The sequence below is a fragment of the Vulpes lagopus genome, chromosome 3 (assembly GCF_018345385.1).
Source record: "Vulpes lagopus strain Blue_001 chromosome 3, ASM1834538v1, whole genome shotgun sequence".
NCBI classification, from domain to species: Eukaryota; Metazoa; Chordata; class Mammalia; order Carnivora; family Canidae; genus Vulpes; species Vulpes lagopus.
This window is the reverse complement of record NC_054826.1, coordinates 86,168,579-86,194,974: the sequence shown is the minus strand read 5'-3', so window position 1 is coordinate 86,194,974 and position 26,396 is coordinate 86,168,579. Positions and strand designations below refer to the sequence as shown.

The 26,396-nt window shown below is 37.7% G+C and overlaps 1 protein-coding gene across 7 annotated transcripts in view; it reads right to left on the bottom strand.

The window, feature by feature from the left end:
* RYR2 (ryanodine receptor 2) overlaps nt 1-26,396 on the bottom strand; it is a 726,974-nt gene that overhangs the window by 186,396 nt on the left and 514,182 nt on the right. For all 7 annotated transcript variants that reach the window (XM_041747478.1, XM_041747480.1, XM_041747481.1 and 4 more), the window contains 5 exons: nt 24,369-24,569; nt 17,213-17,318; nt 6,647-6,790; nt 4,483-4,756; nt 17-131 (listed from right to left, as the gene is read on the bottom strand). In XM_041747478.1, the coding sequence (XP_041603412.1) occupies nt 17-131; nt 4,483-4,756; nt 6,647-6,790; nt 17,213-17,318; nt 24,369-24,569 (840 nt within the window). The remainder of the gene's footprint in view (nt 1-16; nt 132-4,482; nt 4,757-6,646; nt 6,791-17,212; nt 17,319-24,368; nt 24,570-26,396) is intronic.

Below are 26,396 nucleotides of genomic sequence, written 5' to 3'. Positions count from 1 at the left end.
GAAGGTTTTCCTTTACCTTGGACTCTCCACCGCCAAGGACATTCACCATGACCTCCATCACTGTCTCATGCATCCCAAGTGCCCTCATGAGATTAGGGTGCTGGTAAAACACTTTATTATTCATGATATCCCTAGAAAGGACAATATAGGTATGGGCAGGGGGGCGGGTGGAGAAGCATAGAAGTCGGAGAAAAATTTGAATGAATATTTATCTGAGATCCTGATAAATCTTTTGGAAATAATTACTGGCATGAACAGAAAAGTTAAGTCCAACCATAATTAAAATTAATAGTAGCAAAACCTAATAAGCACAATTAACTGAGTTTTCCTTAAAAACTACTGATAGCCTCTCAAAAATAGTATACAAGTTATCCTTTTCTGTTATAAGAAATGTACTAAATATATAAAAATTCATCTATATGAAATATAGTTTTGGACACTTATCCTTCCTAATTTTATGTATATCCAAACATTTGTTCAATCTTCTTTAGCATAGAAATATGAATCACTGTTATACCATGTTTCTATGATAATTCCTATATAAATTACTGATATTCAGGTATCTACTTTTTATGTAAGTTATTTCTTTATTTAATTTTTTAATTTTTTTAAAATTTTTATTTATTTATGATAGTCACACAGAGAGAGAGAGAGAGGCAGAGACACAGGCAGAGGGAGAAGCAGGCTCCATGCACCGGGAGCCCGACGTGGGATTCGATCCCGGGTCTCCAGGATCGCGCCCTGGGCCAAAGGCAGGCGCCAAACCACTGTGCCACCCAGGGATCCCTATGTAGGTTATTTCTAGTACTACATTCAGTGCTTGTATGTTTAATAACAGTGGTGTTATTTCTTACTACATTGTGTTATCATTCTAGAGAATTGCTTGTAAAGGATACATAGTCTCAAAGAAAAACTCAAGACACATCAAGCCCAGGCACAAGAAATGTGACAAATTAAAATAGACATTTGATTTGAAAAACCAGTAGCAGATGATATCTAACATGTTCCATATTATTATTATTATTTCATTATATGTTTGCATGTTGTTATGTATATTATAGGCATATTTATATATGAACATATTACTAAGAATATTAATATTTAGTAGTCATTAAAAATAAAGAATTCTGCTGATTTTTATTTGAGCATAAATCAAATCAGTACAAGAGTTTTTTCCACAAAACACTGCTTGTCACAGCTTTAACAAGAAAATTATAATGCACAGCTTGCAGGAAGACAAACATTCCCTGCAAATATTATCTCCTTAGTTGACTCACCTCTTCATTTGGTTATAGGCTGACTCTAGTTACTCCAGGTATATTAAGACAGTGAAACAGTATGATTCTTATTGATGATTTTCTTCTTCTTCTTTTTTTAGTTTTAGTTTTTTTTGCTTTTAATTGAGTTTAGTTTTGCTTTAACAAGAGTTTTTAGGTAGCACAATTCAAAAAATAAATGACATAGGGACCGAGGATTAAAATAGGTCTGAGCTATTTTGGGCAAGAACAAATGGAGTAAAGAAAGGTCTCCTTTTCCTTCACATAAGACAGCAATGTATTTAGTAGGAGGACCTTCCATTTTCAAACCACAGTTGTAATCACAGGATCTTCTCTTTCATTATTTCAAATCCTTTTGTATGACCCAACTTTTGGACAATATTTTATTGAAAAAAAATCTTGTTTGCCCTCAGTTGAAGGTAAATTAAGTTGATTTATAATTCTACTTCTCGGTAGGCAGACTGTCACTTACTAAGTGTGTCCTTTGAGAAATATCTCTAATACCACAAAAACATATTTTTTATTTTGTTTCTTTAATTTTATGGAACTAGATTAACTTTTTTGGTGGAATATTTGTATTCTATCTCATTTTTCAACATTCTACATTAGATTTCTAAATCCTTATGTTTCAGTATTTTTCTTGCAGACATCAAAAAGCTTAATTTAAACTCCTATTATCCTTCTATTTTCATATTCCCAAGTTATGCAAGCTCGTGAATGTTTCCTAGGTTCATGCATATATGTACCAGTGATACACTAAAACGTATGCTTCCCATTCTTTCTCCCTGAATTCCATGATCTTTTCTCTAATGTACAGCCTTTAGGTTTTTCAATGAAAGACTTTAAGTAAATATTCTGAAATATCTTTGTTTTGCCCTCTTAAGTATGAGCTATAAACTCTCATTTCCAAGTCTACATGAAGCACAAGGTCATGGTGTGCCATTCTCAGTTGAGTAACGCATTCTAAACTGATGGCTACTTCTATCAGAATTTGTGAATGTGGTATTCCATTGAGTAATGATCTCTAGTTTTGCTACTGAGAACTGCAAATACTGTTGGGGGTTTTTTTGCAAGTATTCTGGCTTTTCTTTCAACTTGCTTTTTAAAAAAATTAACTATTTTAATTATTAGATAGATTAATAATTAATAGATTTTATCTATTTATTTGAGAGAGAGCAAGTGGGAGGAGGAGGGGCAGAGAGAGAGGGAGAAGCAGGCTCCCCATTGAGCAGGGAGCCCAACTAGGGACCAATCTCAGGACCCAAAAATCATGACCTGAGCCGAAGGCAAATATTTAACCAACTGAGCTACCCAGGTGTCTTGCAATTTGCTTTTAAAATAGTCTTTATCACTGGTTCTATTGCAGTTTCACTATAGTCTATCTAGGTGGGGAGTGGAACTACCTGTGCTTTAGGATCATCTGTGAATTCATGTTCTTCACTAATTCTGAAAAATCCAAGCCAACAGCTCTGATATATTCCCATTCTCTAGATCATCTATTCTATCTTTTCCCAAAATCCTGTTTACCATATTCTGGACTTTCTATACTATCCCTTAGATCTTGTAACTGCTCTTTCAAATTTCCTTATCTTTACCTCTCAGTGTTACAGTACTAAGTAATTTCTCAGATCTATGATCCAATATATTAATTTTCTCTTCAGCTATAGCTTATCTAATTTAATTAATTCACTGTTTTTAATGTTATTTATTATATTTTTTCATTTCTAGAAATTCTATTTGATCTTTTTCAAATCTTCGTAGACTTTTCCCCATGTCTTATTTTGGAGAATTGATTTATTCCTTTGTATTTTTAATCATTTTAAATATAGTAACTTTATGTTCTTTCTGGAATTGTATTAGCTGAAGTTCTGGACACAGGTATTCTGACGCGACTCTTATTGTATCTGCAGACCCTTGCTAATGGAGAATTATTTCCTTATGTGCTTTGCAATTTTGATTGTAAGCTAACCATTGGCAGTATTTAGTTTTTTCCTGCACAATTTCACAGTGACTTGAGTTGAGAAAGGACACCTCCAGGGCCAATTGTTATATGACCACATGAGGTATAAAAGTTAATCCCCAAATTCACATGAAGCACACTCGATATGCCATATATATTGAACTATCAGAAGAATTGAGTTGTTTACCCCATTCTTTTTACAAGGCTCAGTAGATACAGACAAAATTCCTTATTATTTCCTGCTGACAAGTGTTTGTTTCTCTGTGGATTTTAATATGTTTTTATTAACCTGTATTTCTATGTATGATTGTACATTACTGAAAAATTAATTTAAAAAGCCTCTAAGGTATGTGCTGCATATCAGCCACCTCAGCATCTAGTTGAAAAATTAGTCATGTTTTGCTGATGAGCAACTTTCCTATTTAGCTTAAAAACAAAATGTCTAGAAAAGCAATAATCTCATTTAATAACCATATATAGGAATCCCTCACAAATATGGCTGATTTGGCTCCAGCTCACAGCAATAAAACCAACATTGCAATAAATAAAATCAAGTAAATTTTTTGGTTTTCCAGTGCCTATCACTGGGAAATAGTAGTCTATTAAGAATATAATAGTAGCAGGATGCCTGGGTGGCTCAGTGGTTCAGCATCTGCCTTCAGCTCAGGTCGTGATCCCAGGATCCTGGGATTGAGTCTTATATCCGGCTCTCTGCAGGGAGCCTGTTTCTCCTTCTGGTTTCTCCTTCTGCCTATGCCTCTGCCTTTCTCTCTGTGTCTCTCATGAATAAATAAATAAAATCTTTAATAAAAAAAAAAGAATGTAATGGTATCATGTTTCATGAAATGTACATACCTTAATTAAAAAATACTTTGTTGCTAAGAATGCTAACAGTCTCCCGAACTTTCAGTGAGTTGTAACTACTGAGCACAGGTCCCCATAACAATTATGATAATAATAAAAATCTGGGAATATTATGAGAATTGTCACAATGTGACACATAGAGATACAAAGTGAGCAAATGCCATTAAAAATGGTGTTGACAGGCTTGCAAGGTAGCCACAAACCTTCAATTTGTAATAACTTACTATCAGCAAAGTGCAGTACAGCAAGGCACAATAAAATAAGGCATGCCTGTAATCTAAATATGTATTTGAGTTAATACCCCAACTGTGCAGCTACTGGGATAAACAAGTAGGAAGAAGACATTTATAAGACAGAGGTTGTAATAGTTAAATAAATTACCCTAATCCACGAATCATAAGCTTCTCTTCTTCTTTGCCCATTCTTACACTCAGCAGAGAACGAATCTGACCAAGAGATGCCAGCAGGTTGATGGTATCCTCCACGGAGACACCATTTATAGTGTAGGTCTTTGGCAGAGCCCGGACCAGACCCCCAATGCCATCATACTGTCGATGGAGCAACACAAACATGGCCCTCACCAAGTCAGGGTCTTCAATGACAGACTCTTGTGCCCATCGGACCATGGTCTCAGAAATCAACTGTTGAAGAGTGGCTGCAAAGTCATTATGGATGTTTTTTTAAAAAGGAAAATAATACAAGAAGACAACTTAGTTGGGCATTTCAACTGTACCTCTCATAGTCCCTCATACTAATATCTATATTTGTACCAAAATGAAAAAGGGTAGGAATATTCTATTAGGAAAATAAACTTTCAACATTTTATATACATGTCAATAAAAAGGAGTTATAAACATGCAAGGATAAAAATACACTAGCTTTCCCTTAAAAACTATTCTTATAATTAAAGAATTTAAGCTGTTCAGAATTACAGCTACTTTTTCAAAACTACTGTTGGCAATCCATAGGGCAATCATTAGTTGTCCTATTACTTTTACTTTTATTTTCTTTGTTTCATTATTTTCATCCCAGAAGATCTGACATTATATATCCTTATAAAGTCAGTCACGGGCATCCAAGGAATTATCTATTTTTCTGTCTCCTCATTTGAGCCATTTGCAATAGTGACCCCATATAATTGTATTTTTATTATAATTTGGATCCTTAATTGTCACTTAAAATGATTTGATTGTAAAGCTGTATTAAATGAAAAAATATTCTATACATAAAAGATCACTTGCAATGTGACATGCAGTGTAGTACACATATTTTAGCTTTCCTAAAATAAATAGCAAAATTATCAAAGCTAAGTGGGGTTGATGTGATCAATTCATACATAATGAGGTACTAATTCCTATCAGTGATACACTGGCATATTTTCAAAAGAAGCTGTTTTACCTGTTTTAATCTATACATTATTAAAGGACTAACAAAAACTACTAATTTGAACCAAATCCAAAATGCAGATAAAATACCAGTATACTTCCTTCCACATGCTTCAAAACCATGTTGACATTTTTAATAGGTCAAAATAATAAACCTGATAATAAAAAAAAGTGGCTCATAAGAAACCCTGAAAACACGAGAGACTCCTAACTCTGGGAAACGAACTAGGGGTGGTGGAAGGGGAGGTGGGCGGGGGGTGAGGGTGACTGGATGACAGGCACTGAGGGGGGCACTTGATGGGATGAGCACTGGGCGTTATTCTATATGTTGGCAAATTGAACACCAAAAAAAATAATAATAAATTTACTAAAAAAATAAGAAGAAGAAACCCTGAACCCTCATTTTGAAGATATGATTCAAATAAATTTGGTTGTGATACTGAAGAATAAATTCAGAAGTAATTGTATGGATAAATGTTTTCCATTTAAGTTAGCATCAAATAAAACCCCTAAAAATTTTCATGAATTTTTCTTCTTTCAGTAAAAATTGTTCATAAACAAGTGCTGCATCATAGAATGAATGGGGACTGAGATATGAGGTATTAAGATAGATCTCACCAACCTACTACTTGAACCCCTTCTGGATGAGTGACATGTCTGAGACTCAGTGCCCCAGTATGCTTATTTTCAGCGTATTAGCTGTTAACTCTTCAGTTAAATAGGATAAAAATGAACCAGAAATGCATAGCAGTTTAGAAAATATTTCAGAACCAAAATATGGTTAAAGATACTATCTATTCAAACTTTAAGAAAAAGTTTAACTTGGTATAAGAATATTTGAAATCCAATAGCATAATATTTAGCTAGGAAAGCTAACTACTCCCTTTGTATTTTCTCTTGATAGTCTGATCAAATACCTAAATTTGTAACCCTCTCGGGAGCCCATTCACCCTTATGATACTGCTACTTTTCAATCGATTCCTACAAATATAATTTGATGCTGCTGTCTACTTCTGGCAACCACAGACATCTACTTAAGAATTTGATTCTTAGAAGCTTTGAACTCAATTTTCTCTCCGGCTCATCTAGTATCATGTTAGTTCAAAGGATAAATAAATATCAGGAGAGTCACTTTGCCAGTGCCCTTCCATATTACTTACAGGACTTCTTGGAGTCACTCTCAATTGGTTTTTCAGCTTGTTTCTTCTTCAGGTATGTCACCTTTTCTACCAGGGACAGCAGGCGTCCTCTAATTGTTAAGTCACTGTTTCCATCCAAAGACCCATCTTCATCAAGCTCAATTCCTAGCATGAGAAAAGCAAAGAGAAAGAAGAAAAGAAAAATGTATCAGAAAAAAATACATTTAGGAGAAATAGTGTTCTGGTTTTGCAACTTATCCTATTCAAAGCAATGCTGCCATGTCCAAAATATTCAACAACATTGAGTTAAGCACTTCTGTTCACTAGCACTCAGGTAAAATGCACTCACTGGCCTCTTCTTCTCCTTTATCTTTCTCCCTTGTTCTTATGATCCCAGGGCTATTAGTGGCCAAGACAAAATATAAAACTGAGCAGACAGCAAAAAGATGCTCCTAGGAGTCAAGAGCAAATCTGTTATTGGTCTAACCCTTAGGCTGACCATCAGGTATCCCTGACTTTAGGTGCTATATGCCTAGATTTACAGTTTTACCCTGGAAAAAAAGCCTCCTTTAGCTTCCTCATTTGCCTCTAAAACTCACAGTGGCATTTTAATAAATTCAGAGAAGAGAGAGTAGGCATAATTAGGTATCCTAAACCAGGGAATGCTTTATGTCTGAAGCAATAATCCCACCATTTTAGAGTACATCTTTATTTATAGTAGATAAAGGAAGGAGTGGGCCCATATCACTATCATCCCTAAGGTCTTGGCCATGTCCGGGGACACCAACTACCTGCCCTTCATGACTACGCTCTTCTGCATCAATGTTATATCTGAGGTCTGTGGGCAGGACATCACCACCAGGCACATGCTGCCTACAGTCCTGCGTATGGTTGGGGACCCTGTCGCCAATGTCTGGTTCAATGTGGCCAAGTCCCAACAGAAGATAGGACCTATCCTCGACAACAAGGACATTGCAGAGCGAGGTAAATCCCATCCTAGAGAAGCTAACCCAGGACCAGGATGTGGATGTCAAGTACTTTGCTCAGGAGGCTCTGATTGTTCTTTCTCTCGCCTGATGCAGGAAGAGGAGCCAACGTCGGCCTCTGGTGTCCACCCTCTCTCCCCTTCAAGTCCCTTCCTCCGGGAGATTGTGGGGGACCTTCGGCTGACACTCCCCATGCATGGTCTGACCCCAGGCACCTTCCCTCAGCGCGGTTCTTCCTCTCCCCAGCCTGGGAATCGGACTGCTCACTGTCCACCTCCTTAACAGGCTTGGGGAGCACAAGGTGGGACATGGCAGTGACCCTGGGAGGAAGGGGCCACTTCTGCCCGCAGGGGAGAGATGTGAGCATCCCAGGTCACAGGCTCCTGCTGCTGTAATGGGGACCTGTACCGCATCTACTTCTCCACCTCCTTTCTCCCTTCCCTCTCTCCCTCCCCCCTCAGTATTTCTGAGAATACTCTATGTGTATGTGTGTGTCAACTGTGCCAGTTTTATTTTATTCCTGTTTTCCCTTTTCACAGAGAAATAAAGGTCTAGAAATATAAAAAAAAATAACTTTCTGGCATTTGTTTAGTGTCTCTTATTCATAAGCTAAATTAATATCCAAGGTGATGCTTCTACTCTCTTCATTAAAATAAAATAAAAATAATGCAACTGGCCTATACATCACTTAAGAAATGACTAATTCATTTTCTTTCACTGGAACACTTTGTCCATATCACTGCTTAAAAGAACCACACAGGAGGGGAAAGACGGCGGAAGAGTAGGGTCCCCAAGTCACCTGACCCCGCCAAATTACCGAGATAACCATCCAATCATCCTGAAAATCTACGAATTCAGCCTGAGATTTAAAGAGAGACCAGCTGGAACCCTACAGTGAGAAGAGTTCGCGCGTCTATCAAGGTAGGAAGATGGGGAAAAAGAAATAAAGAAACAAAAGGCCTCCAAGGGGGAGGGGCCCCGCGAGGAGCCGCGCTGAGGCTGGGGCGAGTGTCCCCAGGACAGGAGAGCCCCGTCCCGGAGGAGCAGGAGCTGCACCAACCTTCCCCGCGGAAAGGCGCCCGCAGGGAGTTAGAGCAGGACCCAGGAGGGCGGGGATGCCCTCGGGCTCCCTGGGACACTAACAGGCACCTGCGCCCCGGGAGATGCGCCGAGCTCCCTAAGGGCTGCAGCGCGCACGGCGGGACCCGGAGCACCTCGGAGGGGCTCGGGCGGCGGCTCCGCGGAGGGGGCTGCGGGGCGGGAGCGCGAATCCAACAGCGCAGGCTCCGGAGCACAGGGCGCCGGGACACAGCCCAGGATCCGGCCTCCCCCGGGACAGGCAGAGGCCGGGAGGGCCCAGGACAGCGAGGACGCTCCTGCCTGGAACTGAGCAGATCAGCGGCCCCGCCCGGGAGCCCCCAGGCCCTGCAGACGGAGAGCCCCGGAGCTACTGCGGGGGCTGACTCCAGGGCTGCAGAGCTGGCCCCGCCACTGGGGCTTCCTCCCGGGGCCTCACGGGGTGAACAACCCCCACCGAGCCCTGCACCAGGCAGGGGGCAGAGCAGCTCCCCCAAGGGCTAACACCAGAGAATCAGAACAGCAGGCCCCTCCCCCAGAAGACCAGCGACACGGACCAGTTCAAGGGACTTAAAGTATACAGAATCAGAAGATATGCCCCCCTCCCTCGGTTTTTTTTTTTTTTTATTTTTGATTTCTGTTTGCTTCCCCCACCCCTTTTTTCTTTCTCTTTTTCTTCTCTTTTTTATTTTTTTCTTCCTTTTTTCTTTTTTCTTTTTCTCTTTTCTTTCTTTCTCTCCTCTCTTTTTCTCCTTTTCCCAATACAACTTGTTTTTGGCCACTCTGCACTGACCAAAATGACTAGAAGGAAAACCTCACCTCAAAAGAAAGAATCAGAAACAATTGTCTCTCTCACAAGTTACAAAATTTGGATTACAATTCAATGTCAGAAAGCCAATTCAGAAGCACTATAATAAAACTAATGGTGGCTCCAGAAAAAAGCATAAAGGACTCAAGAGACTTCATGACTGCAGAATTTAGATCCAATCAGGCAGAAATTAAAAATCAATTGAATGAGATGCAATCCAAACTAGAAGTCCTAACGACGAGGGTTAACGAGGTGGAAGAACGAGTGAGTGACATAAAGACAAGTTGATGGCAAAGAGGGAAACTGAGGAAAAAAGAGAAAAATAATTAAAAGACCATGAGGATAGATTAAAGGAAATAAACGACAGCCTGAGGAAGAAAAACCTACGTTTAATTGGGGTTCCCGAGGACGCCGAAAAGGACAGAGGGCCAGAATATGTATTTGAACAAATCCTAGCTGAAAACATTCCTAATCTGGGAAAGGAAACATCATTCAGATCCAGGAAATAGAGAGATCCCCCCTCTAAAATCAATAAAAACCGTTCAACACCTCAACATCTAATAGTGAAGCTTGCAAATTCCAAAGATAAGGAGAAGATCCTGAAAGCAGCAAGAGACAAGAAATCCCTGACTTTTATGGGGAGGAGTATTAGGGTAACAGCAGACCTCTCCATAGAGACCTGGCAGGCCAGAAAGGGCTGGCAGGATATATTCAGGGTCCTAAATGAGAGAACATGCAGCCAAGAATACTCTATCCCGCAAGGCTCAGAATAGAAGGAGAGATAAAGAGCTTCTAAGATAGGCAGTAACTGAAAGAATATGCGACCACCAAACCAGCTCTGCAAGAAATATTAAGGGGGACTCTGTAAAAGAAAGAGGAAGCCCAAAGAAATAATCCAAAAAACAGGGACTGAATAGGTATTATGATGACACTAAATTCATATCTTTCAATAGTAACTCTGAACATGAATGGGCTTAATGATCTCATCAAAAGGCGCAGGGTTTCAGACTGGATAAAAGGGCAAGACCCATTTATTTGCTGTCTATAAGAGACTCATTTTAGAACTAAGGACACCTCCAGCCTGAAAAATGAAAGGTTGGAGAACCATTTACTATTCAAATGGTCCTCAAAAGAAAGCACGGGTAGTAATCCTTATATCAGATAAAGTTTATCCCAAAGACTGTAGTAAGAGATGAAGAGGGACACTATATCATACTTGAAGGATCTATCCAACAAGAAGAACTAAAGATCATGAATATTTATGCCCCTACTGTGGGAGCTGCCAAATTATATCAATTAATAAACAAAGTAAAGACATAGATAATAATACACTAATACTGGGAGACTTCAACATGGCACTTTGGGCAAATGATAGATATTCTAAGCACAACATCTCCAAAGAAACAAGAGCTTTAAATGATACACTAGACCAGATGGATTTCACAGATATCTACAGAACTTTACATCCAAACTCAACTGAATACACATTCTTCTCAAGTGCACATGGAACTTTCTCCAGAAGAGACCACATACTGGGTCACAAATCAGGTCTCAACCAATACCAAAAGATTGGAATTGTCCCTGCATATTTTCAGACCATAATGCTTTGAAACCTGAACTTAATCACAAGAAGAAATTTGGAAGAAACTCAAACACGTGGATGTCAAAGAGTATCCTGCTAAAAGATGAAAGGGTCAACCAGGAAAGTAGAGAAGAATTAAAAATATGCATGGAAACTAATGAGAATGAAGATACAACCCTTCAAAATCTTTGGGATATAGCAAATGCAGTCCTAACAGGGAAATACATCACAATACAGGCATCCCTCAAAAAATTGGAAAAAACTCAAATACAAAAGCTGACCTTGCACCTAAAGGAACTGGAGAAAGAACAGCAAATAAAACCTACATGAAGCAAAAGAAAGGTTTTCATAAAAATTCAAGCAGAACTCAATGAAAATGAGACCAGAAGAACTGTAGTACAGATCAACAAAACCAGGAGTTGGTTCTTTGAAAGAGTTCATAAGGTAGATAAACCATCAGCTGGCCTTATTAAAAACAAAAGAGAAAAGACTAATTAATAAAATCACGAATGAAAAAGGGGAGATCACAATCAATACCAGGGAAATACAAATGATTTTAAAAACATATTATGAGCAGCTATACACCAATAAATTAAGCAATCTAGAAGAAATGGATGCATTTCTGGAAAACCACAAACTACCAAAAATGGAACAGGAAAAAATATAAAACCTGAACAGGCCCATAAGCAGAGAGGAAATTGAAGCAGTCATCAAAAACCTCCCAAGACACAAAAGACCAGGGCCAGATGGCTTCCCATGGGAATTCTATCAAATGTTTAAAGAAGAAACAATACTATTCTATTAAAGCTGTTCCGAAGGATAGAAAGAGATGGAATACTTCCAAACTCATTTTATGAGGCCAGCATCACCATAATTCCAACCCAGAAAAGACCTCACCAAAAAGGAGAACTATAGACCAATATCCCTGATGAACACAGATGCAAAAATTCTCAACAAGATACTAGCTAATAGGATTCAACAGTACATTAAGATTATTCACCATAACCAAGTAGGATTTATCCCTGAGATGCAAGGCTGGTTCAACACTTGTAAAGCAATCAACGTGATAGATCATATCAACAAGAGAAAAAAAAAACAAGAACCATACGATCCTCTCAATAGATGCAGAGAAAGCATTTGACAAAATACAGCATCCATTCCTGGTTAAACTCTTCAGAGTGTAGGGATAGAGGGAACATCTTAAAAGCCATCTACGGAAAGCTAACAGTGAATATCATTCTCAATGGGGAGAAACTGAGAGCCTTTCCCCTAAGATCAGGAACAAGACAGGGATGTCCACTCTCACCACTGCTATTCAACATAGTACTAGAAGTCCTAGCCTCAGCAATCAGGCAACAAAAAGAAATCAAGGCATTCAAATTGACAAAGAAAAGTCAAACTCTCCCTCTTTGCAGATGACATGATACTGTACATAGAAAACCCAAAAGACTCCACCCCAAGACTGCTAGAACTCATACAGCAATTTGACAATGTGGCAGGATTCAAAATCAATGCCCAGAAGTCAGTGGCATTTCTATACACTAACAATGAGACTGAAAAAACAGAAATTAAGGAGTCAATCTCATTTACAATTGCACCCAAAAGCATAAGATACCTAGGAATAAACCTAACCAAAGAGATAAAGGATCTATACCCTAAAAACTAAAGAACACTTCTGAAAGAAATTGAAGACACAAACACGGAAAAATACTCCATGCTCATGGATTGGCAGAATTAATATTGCAAAAATGTCCATGCTACCCAGGGCAATTTACACATTCAATGCAATCCCTATCAAAATACCATGGACTTTCTTCAGAGAGTTGGAACAAACCATCTTAAGATTTGTGTGGAATCACAAAAGACCCCAAAAAGCCAGGGGAATATTGAAAAAGAAAACCATAGCTGGGGGCATCACAATGTCAGATTTCAAGTTGTACTACAAAGCTGTGGTCATCAAGACAGTGTGGTACTGGCACAAAAACAGACACACAGCTCAATGGAACAGAATAAAGAACCCAGAAATGGGCCCTCAACAATATGGTCAACTAATATTTGACAAAGCAGGAGATACTATCCACTGGAAAAAAAAGATAGTCTCTTCAATAAATGGTGCTGGGAAAGTTGGACAGCCACATGCAGAAGAATGAAACTAGACCATTCTCTTACACATACACACAGATAAACTCAAAATGGATGAAAGATCTAAATGTGAGACAAGATTCCATCAAAATCCTAGAGGATAACACAGCAACACCCTTTTTAAACTTGGCCACAGCAACTTCTTGGAACATATATCTATGAAGGAAAGGAAAACAAAAGCAAAAATGAATTATTGGGACTTCATCAAGAGAAAAGCTTCTGCACAGCAAAAGAAACAGTCAACAAAACTAAAAGACAACCTATAGAATGGGAGAAGATATTTGCAAATGATATATCAGATAAAGGGCTAGTAGCCAAAATCTATAAAGAACTTATTAAACTCAACACTAAAGAAAACAATCCAATCCTGAAATGGGCAAAAGACATAAACAGAAATTTCACACAGGAAGACATACACCATGGCCAACAAGCACATGAGAAAATGCTCTGCATCACTTGCCATCAGGGAAGTACAAATCAAAACCACAATGAGATACCACCTCACACCAGTGAGAATTGTGAAAATCAACAAGACAGGAAACAACAAATGTTGGAGAGGATGTGGAGAAAGGGGAACCCTTTGCACTGTTGTTGGGAATGTGAACTGGTGCAGCCACTCTGGAAAACTGTGTGGAGGTTCCTCAAAGAGATAAAAATAGAACTGCTCTGCGACCCAGCAATTGCACTGCTGGGGATTTACTCCAAAGATACAGAAGCAGTGAAGTGGCAGGACACCTGCACCCCAATGTTTCTAGCAGCAATGTCCGTAATAGCCAAACTGTGGAAGGAGCCTCAGTGTCCATTGAAAGAGGAATGGATAAAGAATATGTGGTCTATGTATACAATGGAATATTCCTCAGCCATTAGAAACGACAAATACCCACCATTTGCTTCAACGTGGATGGAACTGGAGGGTATTATGCTGAGTGAAGTAAGTCAATCGGAGAAGGACAAACATTGTATGGTCTCATTCATTTGGGGAATATAAAAAATAGTGAAAGGGAAGAAAGGGGAAAGGAGAGAAAATGAGTGGGAAATATCAGTGAGGGTGACAGAACATGAGAGACACCTAACTCTGGGAAACAAACAAAGAGTGGTGGAAAGGGAGTTGGGTGGGGGGGTTGGGGTGACTGGGTGACAAGCACTGAGGGGGCGCTTGATGGAATGAGCACTGGGTGATATGCTATATGTTGGCAAATTGAACTCCATTAAAAATACAAAAATCAATCAATCAATCAATCAATCAATTAATCTTAAAAAAAAAAAGATGCAAGACCTTGGTATACATTCAGATATTTGACTAATTTGTAGGCTTTCATCTGGTTCCTTAGGATGGTATGTGTGCGTGTGTTTGTGTGTGTGTGTGTGTGTGTGTACTTATCGTACCAGCTATATCAATGTCTCTAGATACTAATGGTGATTATTCTCAAAAATAAATTATCTGAAAAAGAAGAAAATAGAAAAAAAAGAAATAAAAGGTACGTGAGTTGAGTAGGAAAAGTAAAATGGTCTGTTTGCAGAGAACATGATTTTATTTGTAGAAAATTCTAAAGGCTCAACCAAAAACTGGTAAACCTAATCAATGAATTCAATAAAGTTGCAAGACACAAAACTAACATACAACAGTATACAGTGTTTCTATGAAAATGAAATTTCTGAAAAAGAAATAAAGAAATTGATCTCATTTACAATAGCCGAAGAACAAAAATACTTAGGAATAAGTTTAACTGAGAAATCTCTCTATTCTAAAAATCATGGGAGATTGCTGAAAAGAAAAGAAGAGGACACAAATACCTGGAAAGGCATTCTCTATTAATGGCTTTGGAGGAATTAATATTGTTAAAATGGTAATATTATCAAAAGCTATCTATAGATTCAATGCAATCTCTATCAAGATTCCAATGGCATTTTGTGCGGAAGTAGAAAAATGCCTTCCTAAAATTTATAGGAAATCACAAAATCTCCCTAATTGCCAAAGAAATCCTGAGAAAGAAGAAGAAAACAAGAAGTATCACACTTTCTGATTTCAAGCTAAGCCGTTAAAGCTATAGTCATCAAAACAGCATGGTACTAGCATAAAAATTGACAAATAGACAAATGGAAAAGAATTGAGAGCCCAGAAATAAACCCAAGAAAACACAGTCTACTAATAGTTGACAAGGGAGTCAAGAATATCCAATGGAGAAAAGATGGTCTTCAATAAATGGTGCTGCAATCTTTGGATATTCACATTTAGATGAATGAAACTGGAACCGTATCTTTACCACTCATAAAAATCAACTATAAATGGATGAAAGACTTAAATGTACAAACTGAAATCATGAAACATCTAGAAAAAAACCTAACAACAAAACTGCTTGATATGGGTCTTGGTATTGATTTTTTGGATATGACACCTAAAGCATAAGCAACAATAGCAAAATAAAAACATATGAGACTACATCGAACTAAACAGCTTCCATAAAGACCAAAAGAAACCACAAAAAAAAAGTGAAAAATAACCTACAGAATGGTAAAAAAAAGTTTGCAAATATGTATCTGATAAGGAGTTAATATCTAAAACACATAGGGGGCAGCCCTGGTGGCTCAGCAGTTTAGTGCTGCCTTCAGCCGGGGGTGTGATCCTGGAGACCCAGGATTGAGTCCCACATCAGGCTCTCTGCATGAAGCCTGCTTCTCCCTCTGCCTCTCTCTCTCTCTCTCTCTTTCTCTCTCTCTCTCTTTCTCATGAATAAATAAATAAATAAAATATTTAAATAAATAAAACACATAAAGGAATCCTACAACTCAATAGCAAAACAAAACAAAACAAAACAAACAAACAAACAAAACAACAAATAACTCAAACCAAAACATATAAAGAACTCCTATAACTCAATAGAAGCAAATAAACAAACAAACATCCAAGACCCAAATAACTCAGAAAAGGATTTGAACAGTCATTTCTCCAAAGACATATGAAAGGCCAACCAATACATGAAAAGATGGTCAGTATCACTGGTCATGAGGGAGAAGTAAATCAAAACCACAGTGAGGTATCACCTCACACCTATTAGATTGGCCATCACAAAAAGATAAGAAATTAACAAATGCTGGTGAGGATGTGGGAAACAGGAAACTCTTGTGCACTCCTAGTGGAATTATAAATTGATAAAGCCACTGTGGAAAACAGTATAAAGGATTCTCAAAAAAACCTTAAAAATATTACTGTCATATGATCCAGTAATACACTTCTGGAAATATATCCAAAGGAAATGAAAACACTAACTTGAAAAAGGTATCTGCACTGCCAAGTTCACAGCAGCATTATTTACAATAGTCAAGACATGGAAACAACTTAAGTGTCCATTGACAAATGAACAGATAAAGAATTTGTGGTATATACATACAATGGAATGTTACTTAGCCAAAAAACAAGGAAATCCTACCATCTGTGACAACAGGGGCAGAACTTGAAGGCATTACACTAAGAGAAATAAGTCAGAGAAAAGAGAAAAACCATGTGATTTCACTTATATATGGACACTAAAAACAAACAACTAACTCAGAGAAAAAAAGATCAGACTTGTTATCAGAAGTGGGGAGTAGGGAAAGAGGAATCAAGGAAAGTGGTCCAAAGTTAAACTTTAAGTACTAGGGATGCAATGTACAGCATGATGACTGTAGCGAAGACCGCAGTATGACCTATAGGAAAGTTCTTAGGAGGGTGAATCCTACATCACAATGAAAAGAATTTTGCCTTTTTTTCTTCTTTCTTTTTTTCATTGCATCTATATGAGCAGATGGGTGCTAGCTAAACCTACTATGGCAATCATTTTATAATATAAGTAAATCAAACCATCACAGTATACATCCTAAACTTATACAGTGGTGTATGTCAGTTAATTATAAGTAAATAAATAAATAAATAGATAGATAGATAGATAGATAGATAAATAAATAAATAAATAAATAACACATCTAATAAGAGTTGTAATTCAAGAAGACTTTACCACAGTGTGTCATCAAATCTTCATGAAAATCTAAGAGTTGGTCACGGATTTCCTCAGGACATGGACATTCACTTTTGTCATCCTTAAAATTGAGAAGCATATTGATCTGAAAGTTTGGAAAAACACGAGAGAGGAAGAGCAAAAGCAAAAGAAAAGTGAATTCAGGAATGACACAACAAAAAATAAATAAAGACCAAAGATGTTCAAATCTTGAGTATTCATAAATTGCTGCCCAACATATGAAAGATAATTATCACTCAATACAACAATTATCACAAAATAAATAAAATTATTCAAAGCCTAGCTTGCTGCAAAATAGTCGTATAGTTTGTTTCCTCTTTCTCAATTCCACAGTAAGTTAGACCCTTGTATACGTAGGGTTCTTAAATCAACTAGAATCTGAATGTTATTTAAAAAATATTTTATTATGCATCTCCGAAATTTCCATTTTTTTTTCTAGCTAAGTTCTAAACTTCATGGAATTATTTTTTTAAAGGCTTTATTTATTTGTTCATGAGAGACACGCACAGAGCAGCAGAGACACAGGCAGAGGGAGGAGCAAGCTCCCTGCAGGGAGCCTGATGCAGGACTGGATCCCAGGACTCTGGGATCCCCACCTGAGCCAAAAGCAGAAGTTCAACCACTGAGCCACCCAGGTGCCCACTTCATCCGGTGGTTTAAAGAATCCTTTTGAGAAGAATATAGCAGCAAAGATGAAGAAATAATCCAAATAGAGAAGTAATATAATGGATAGCTATGTTTTTACTAATATTAATGATTCAATTAAACAAACTTCAAGAAATTATCCTCCATTTGTTTTAGCTTTATACACAAAAATATTACACTTGTGAATGAAGAAAAGAATGTTGCTGCTTCATAATATGCCGAGGAAACAATTTTAAGTTTTCTTTTTCGAGTTTTTTTTGTGAATTTTTTGTTTAGCTTTTGAGATAACTACATGAATATGCTATTATAAGAAATAATACAAAGAGATACCATATACCCTTCGCCCAGTTCCCCCTGGGAATGGGTAATATCTTACAAAATAGCAGTGTAGTATTATAACAGGACACTGACATTGATAGAGTCAAACAGAGAACAATTCTATCACCTCAAGGATCACTCCTGCTACCCCTGTATATTCACATCCACTTCCCTCCTACCTGCTCCTCATCCCTTATTACTGTCAATAACTAATCTGTTGTCCATTTCTGTATTTTGGGATTTCAAGAATATCGCATAAATGAATCATACAGTATGCACACATACATTCCCATCTGATCCTTTTGATGTCTGCAGGTTCTGTAGTGATACCTCATCTCATTCTTCATATTGGTAATTTGTGTCCTCTTTCTTTTGTCAGTCTTTTAGGTGGTTTGTAGATTTTATTGCGATTTTTAAATAACCAGATTTTATATTCATTGTTTTTTAAAATTGTTTTTCAGTTTCATTGCTTTCTTCTTGTATCTATATTATTGCCTTCCTTCTTGCTTTGTGTTTATTTTACTATTCTTTTTCTAAATGCTTGTGATGGAAGCTTAGATTATTGATGAGTGTTTTTCTTTCTTTAAATGTAAATATTTAGGTCACAAAGTATCTTCTCAGCACTGCTTTAGCTGTTCCCACAAATTTTGATGTGTGATTTTTCATTTTCTTTCAGTTCAACGTATTTTTAAATTTCCCTTCAGACTTCATCCTCACACCATGAGTTATTTAAAGGTATGTTCTTTAGTTGCTTAGTATTGGGAGATTGTCCTGGTATCTTTCTTTTATTGATTTCTAAGTTGAAATCCATTGTGGTCAGAAGAAAAGATTCTGTATGAAAAAAAATCCAATGCTTTTAAATCTGTTTGGGTCATTTTATGGCCCATGATACAATCCATCATTCACAATGCTTCATGGGTACTTGAAAATAAATGTATTACATTGTTGGGTGGAGTGTTCTACAAATACCCAAAGATCTTGGTAGGTGTGATAGAATTGTGTTTTTCTATATTCTTGTTTTTTGTCTAGCTTTTCTATCAATCATTGATGGAGGGATGTTGAAGTCTCCAACTATAACTGTGTGCTTATTTCCTTTTGTAGTCCTATCTGTGTAGAATTCACATATTTTTTAGCTCTTTTATAAATAAAAGATTACCCTGTATTAAAGATTACCATGTATTAAAATACATGTACATTTGTCTTCTTGGTGAGTCACTCCTTTATTATTGTAATATTTCTGTCTGCCTCTGGTAATTTCTTTGTTTTGATATACATTTACTTTTATTATTTCATATATATTTTTTTCATAGATTTGAAGGGATACATGCACCCTGATGTTTATAGCAGCATTATCAACAATAGTCAAACTATAGTGAGAGCCCAAAAGTCCATTTACTGATGAATGGATAAAGAAGATATTACTTCTTCCATGAGAATGGATATTACTCATTAAAAATAATGAAATCCTGCCATTTGCAATGACATGGATGGAGCTAGAGTATATTTATGCAAAGTGAAATAAGTCAGTCAAAGAAAGACAAATACCGAAGGATCTCACTCATATGTGGAATTTAAGAAAGAAAACAGCTGAACATACAGGAAGGGGTTAAAGAAAAAAAAAAAGAGAGAGAGAAATAAGCCATAAAAAACTCTTAAGGAGAGAAAAAATTGAGGGTTGATGGAGGGAGGTGTGTGGGGGACAGGCTAGATGGGTGATGGATATTAAGGAGGGCACTTGTGATGAACACTGGCTGTTGTATGTAAGTGACAAAACACTGAATTCTAGTCCAGAAACCAATGTTATACTGTATGTTAACTGCCTAAAATTTAAATTAAAAAATATATCTATATCTATATCTATATATCTTTTCTCATCCTTTCAACTTTCAACCTACCTACGTCATTATATTCAATTTAATTTCTACTAGAAACATCTCATCATGGAAACATCTCACAAAAACCCAACAGCATATGGTCAGGCCCAGTTTTAAAATCCACTCTGCCAATCTCTGCCTTTTAATAAGTCTATTTAAATTATTTACATTAATGACTTTATTGATATGCTATGACTTAAGCCAGTAATTTTACATTATTTTGCCTTATTTTTCCCAACTTGCTATGGTTTCCTTGAAATATTTTTAGGATCTCATTTTGAGTTATCCCTGGCATTATTTTTAGTATATCTCTATGTATAGCTTTTTGAGTGGTTGCTCTGGATAGTATATTATATACATAATTCATCACAGACTACTGGCATTAATATCTCATCAGTTTGAGTGAAGCACAGAAAACTCATCTCCCTTTATACTCCATATCCTCCTTCATTTAAAACATAAATGGGGCACCTGGGTGGCTTAGTCAGTTAAGCATCAAATTCTTGGTTTCTGCTTGGGCCATTATCTCAGGGTCATGGTATCCAGCCCCACATCAGGCTCTAGGCTTAGTGTGGAGTCTACTTGTCCATCCTGCTTTGCCTCCTCCCCTCCACTGCTGACTCTTACTTGCACACATGTGCCCTGTCTCCAAAATAAATATATAAGCAAAATATTTTTTAAAAATTTCAAAAATAGGGCAGCCCCATTGGCCTAGTGGTTTAGCGCTGCCTTCAGCCCAGGGCGTGATCCTGGAGACCCGCGATCGAGTCCCATGTTGTGCTCCCCACGTGGATCCTGCTTCTCCCTCTGCCATTCTCTCTCTCTCTCTCTCTGTGTGTGTGTGTTTCTCATGAATGAATGAATGAATGAATGAATGAATGAATAAATAATAAAATCTTTAAAAAATTTTCAAAAATAATAAAATATACATGTCTTAAGTAATTCCTGTAAATACATCTAGAACACAGTAGTCAGCTTTATCATTTTCACTTCAACCATCAAATATAACTTAGAAAATTCAAAAGGCAAATGAAAATGCATCGTATTTATCCATGCTTTAATGCTTTACACAGTTCTTATTTCATTACTGATTTCCCCAATTTTCTTCCATCATTTCTCTTTGCTTCAAGGCCTTTGTTTAGGATTCTTTCAGGGTTGGTCTGCTGTGGTCCAATTCTCAGTGTTTTCCTCCATTTGGGACTGTCATGATCTCTCCTGGATTCCTGAAGGTTATTTTCACTACCTACAGAATTCTGGGTTTGTGGTCTTTTTCCACTTGAAAACTGGTGTGCCTCTTCCATCTGGCCTCCATGTTTTCTGATCTGAAATCACAGTCACTCACATTGCTTTTCCCCCTCTAGATATCATTTCTTTCTCACTGCTTTCAAGACTTTCTTCTGTGTCTTTAGTTATCAGAGGTTTGATGATGATGTGTCTTGGTTTTTATTTCCTTGGGTCTCTGGTTTATTCAGCTTCCTGAGTCTCTTTCTTGATATCTTTTGCCAAACTTGCAAAGTTTCAACCATTATTTTTCTAAGTTTTTTTTTCCAGTTCCCCCTCTTTCTCCTATCTCTGGGACTCTAATGTCACAAACATTAGATCTTTTGTTATATTTGTAGGTTCCTGAGGCTTTTTTTTTCCAGCTTATTTTCTGTTTTTCAGACTTTTTTTTTTAATTTCTAAAGATTTTTCTTTTCTTTTCTTTTTTTTTTTTTTGAGAGAGAGAGAGAAAGAGAGAACATACACACAGGAGCAGAGATGGGGCAGAAGGAGAGGGAGAAGAAAATCTCAAGCAGACTCCCTGCTGAGCCTGGAGCCTGATGCAGGGCTCAATCTCACGAACCTGAGATCACAACCTGAGGGGAAATCAAGAGTTAGACATTTAACTGACTGAGTAACCCAAGTACTCCTGGGCTGGGTAATTCTTATTGTTCTCTCTTCAGTTCAATGATTCTTTTCTCTGTCTCCTTTCTTCTGCTGCTAAGTCCATCCACTGAAGGTTTCTTTATTCTAGCTATTTTTGTTTTAAAATCTCCATTTGGTTCTTCCTTCTATTTCTTTGTGAAGACTTCTCCCATCTTTGTCCTATTTTATTTAATTTTTTTAAATATTTTTTTTTAAATTTATCCATTCATGAGAGGCACAGAGAGAGAGAGAGAGGCAGAGACACAAGCAGAGGGAGAAGCAGGCTCCATGAAGGGAGCCTGACGTGGGACTTGATCCCGGGACTCCAGGATCACACCCTGGGCCGAAGGCAGGTGTTAAACTGCTGAGCCACCCAGGGATCCCCCCTCGTCCCGTTTTTATTATTTTATTTTATTTTATTTTATTTTATTTTATTTTATTTTATTTTAATTTTATTTATTTTATTTTATTTATTTATTTATTTATTTATTTATTTATTTATTTATTTATTTTTTCCTCATCCCATTTTAAAGCATTTTATGATGGCTGCTTGAAAAGCTTTGTCAGACAAATTTAACATCTTCATGACCTCAGAGTTGGTATCTACTGATTGTCTTTTTTATCATTCAAGTTCTTCCTGGTACTTGGTGTGGTGAGTAATTGTTTTCCACTGAAACTTTTAAGTTTTTAGTATGATGAGACTTCTGGATCTTATTTAAATGTCTGGCTTCTTTGGACACTAGATAGCAGGAGAAGAATTTGAGCTGCCTTGTTACTTGTTACTGCCAGGTGGGAATGGAAGTCCATTTCCTCACTCAGCCTCCATGAACACTTGAGAGAGGAAGAAAACCTTGCTCTCATTGGGTAGGTTGGGAGATCCAGTTCCCCACTTAGATCTGTATTCATTCAACCCTGACTGGAAAGGGCAAGAGTGCCATGTACTTTTCCCTCTCTGGCCTCTACTGACACTTTGGAGGAAGCAGGCCGCATTACCTCTCATCAGGGATAAAGCCCTAGCTCCCCACAGTTCCACCTGGAGCACCTCATTACAGCCTGATGAAGGTGGAAGTCAAGGTTCCACACTCAGCATCTACTGGTTGGTGTGAGGGCAGGGCACAGTTTTGACTGGTGTTTGGCTGGAGTTACAGTATGGTTAGTATCTAAAAGTTTGTGGTTTTGCTAGAGACAATTTTCTTCATCTTTTGGATGGATACAGAATACTTTTGTTGGGGCTTTTCTTGTCGAAGCCCACTGGCATTTCTGGGTTGCCAGCTTCTTTAGTTCCATGTCTGGGATAGATGAGGCAAAAAGAAAACCCAGAGGACTCATTACCGTGTTGTTCCTCAGGTCCCAAGTTACATAGCCAATATCCTTTCTTTTATCTTTCTGAGTCTGCATCTTGTTTTTCATGTAATATCTAGGGTTATAGTCATATTTGGAAGACGTGAATGGCACACATACTCCATTTTTCCAGAAGCAGGAGGCTTCCGAGAGCAGTTTTAACAAATGGAGTTAATTTGAGAGAGCTTAGACTTATTTTCTACTCAATAAATGTTGCTCATGGCAATAAAAAAATTCCATGTCTCCCTCCTCAAAGAAGCTACCCTCTGGTGAGAAAAAGAAATTCTGCTATTAGTCCCTAAACATTTTCATTTGGAGATATTTGGATATACAGGGAAATGCTAAGTTTAAGATCTTGAAGATGAGATCTGGCACTTACACCTTTCTATCACCATCTTGGTAATTTCCCACACTATGCATCCCATCTTGAAGTACATTCCAGATTAACTCATTGTCTGGTTCAGGCATGCACTCTTGGTTCTACTATACCCTAGGAGAGCTAGGTTTGGAGTGAGAAACCAGAAAAGCCATTAATAGATGATCCATTTTCCAGCAAACCTGGTGAGAGTTACATTTGGTCTTTCAGGAGGGACCAAACAGAAAGTATCTGACCTTGAGTCTTAGAAGGGAGGGGATCCTTTTCACTGAGGTCGTGCCATGTCAGCCAAAGAAGATCCACCTCTGGCTGGATATTGTTTCTACTTGCAGAACTGTAGAATCTGGCACACAGGTTTCATTCGAGAGTGTGTGATACACATGATAGCTTTCAGTAAGGCTCTTGTTTGTTTAAACCGAGTAGTTTTGGGGGTGTTTTGGTGGATTTTTTCATTCTTTTGTTTTATTTATTTTTTATTTTTTTATTTATTATTATTTATTTATTTATTTATTTATTTATTTATTTTTTGCAAAAGTAAGAATTACTGACCAAATCAACTTGGCTTAGTTTAAAGAGAACAGGAAAAAAACTACATTTGTAACTCATGTTATAATTTCACAGTATGTGGATCCTGAATGAAATGTAAAAAGGAAGAATTTCCATTTTATTCTTGTACCTGTTCTTGAGGTGGTGATCTAAATTCCTTCGTTTTCCTGGCAGTGAGTGCAGCTGACATGTTTAAGGCTTGCATAACTTCATTGTATCGGAAGCGCTGATTATCTTGGAGCTTAGCTACAAAGTCATCTGAAAAGGCCACAATGGCTTCTATCCGGTGCCGGACCTGACAGTCACAGAGATACTGAAGCAGCAGGCACATCTAAAAGATGATGAAAAAGACATCAGATTTAATGTCTGATTCTTTAAATGGTTAACGTGTATCAAATAAAAATCTGTAGTAGACATGTTTAGTGGTCAACTCTTCTAAGAATAGAATTCTGATTTTGTGTAGGCAGCACTGTGCTTGGATCCAGGAGATAAATTTTCTAAGCCAAAAGAGCAAACACATGTCCTTCTGGGGAACACTTACCATCCTGGCTTCCTCTGCAGCTATCGGTAATATGGCAAATAAGATATGTAAGGAGTAGTTAGCCAGGGAGTCCTGTGGGAAAGATTTCCCATCAATCATAAAAGACTACAACATCCTTTTGTCAAAATGGGTATATCTGGGTAATGAGTGACATGATCATTTCACTTTAGGGTGAAAACCAAACACTGAGGAACACAGGAAAATATTATGAGCTGGGTTTCTGAGACATTAGTGAGCTCCTATACTAGTTCTAGAACTGTGTACTTCCAGACTTCACATGCAAATTAAGTAGTCTCATTGCTTATTTACCAAATGGTTAGTTGGTAATTCTTCTACCTGAAGCCAAAAGGATTTTTAACTGAAAGAGTATGTTGGTAGAAACATGCCTATAAGATAATGCTCTGTCTGTGCTTAGTAACAAACAAACAAACAAACACATTTAAATACACATAATACCAAATGTGATATAAATACAAGGCAGTGTTTAAGAGAACTTTAACACCACAGGGACATTTCTGTCAATGCCAGCTCTGAGGTAGCCCTAGCATCTACCCCCTTCTTCATGTCCTTCACCCCCAATCCCCAGGGTAAGCATCATTCCCTTAGGTCTGGACCAACATGACAGGCTCTTGACTAAGTGGGTTTTGGACAACCTGCCCCTTATCTCCTTATCAATTTTCAGCACAGTTATTGATTGATTGATTGATTGATTGATTCATGAGAGACACACAGAGAGAGAGAGAGAGAGAGAGAGAGAGAGAGGCAGAGACACAGGCAGAGAGAGAAGCAGGCTCCATGCAGGGACCCAACGTGGGACTCGATCCTGGCTCCCCAGGATCACACCCTGGGCTGAAGGTGGTGCTAAACCGCTGAGCCACCCAGGCTATCCTCATCACAGATTTTTAGAATAACATTTTCCTGTTAAAATTCTTCAGTGGGTTTAACTGAACAGAGAACAAAATTTAAAGTCCATTATATGGCTGGTTTCAGAAAATGCCTAGATTCTATATGAACTGCCCTCTGACTACTTTACCCTCTTCTCTTGAGCTCATTGGTCAAAAGACCAGCTAACTGGTCTTTTCTGCCTCAGAACCTTTGTTGTGCTATATGCTCCCCCTCTGAAAAGCTCCTAGAACACGCTTTCTGCTCCTTCTTCACATCTACTGGACTCTGGTTCATCCACCTGACCTCAGCTTAAAAGCCATCATCTCAGAGAGGAGTCCCCCATCTTTCCTGCAGTAATCCACTTGAGATTTTCTTTTTTCTAGTCATCCATTCTTTTCCTTCTGATCATTTAATACAATTAGCAATAAAATATTTTAACATAAAAAGATAAATAAGTGTATATTTCCCTTAGAGACTATGAACCTCTGGAAGGTACAGTCTCCATCTGTTGCCTCCATCCAGAACCAAGTGTCTGGCTCAGAGGAAGATCTCAATCAATGTCAACTAAGGAATGAGGGGCACGAGAGCTTGCCAGTGATGCAAAACATCAAATGGGCTCTAAGAAACTGATGACATATCAAGAAAGGATCCTTCAGATATCTGGGTGTGCACAAAAATAGGTGATGTCTAATTCCTTGGAAACATAACATTCAGGGACACCTGGGTGGCTCA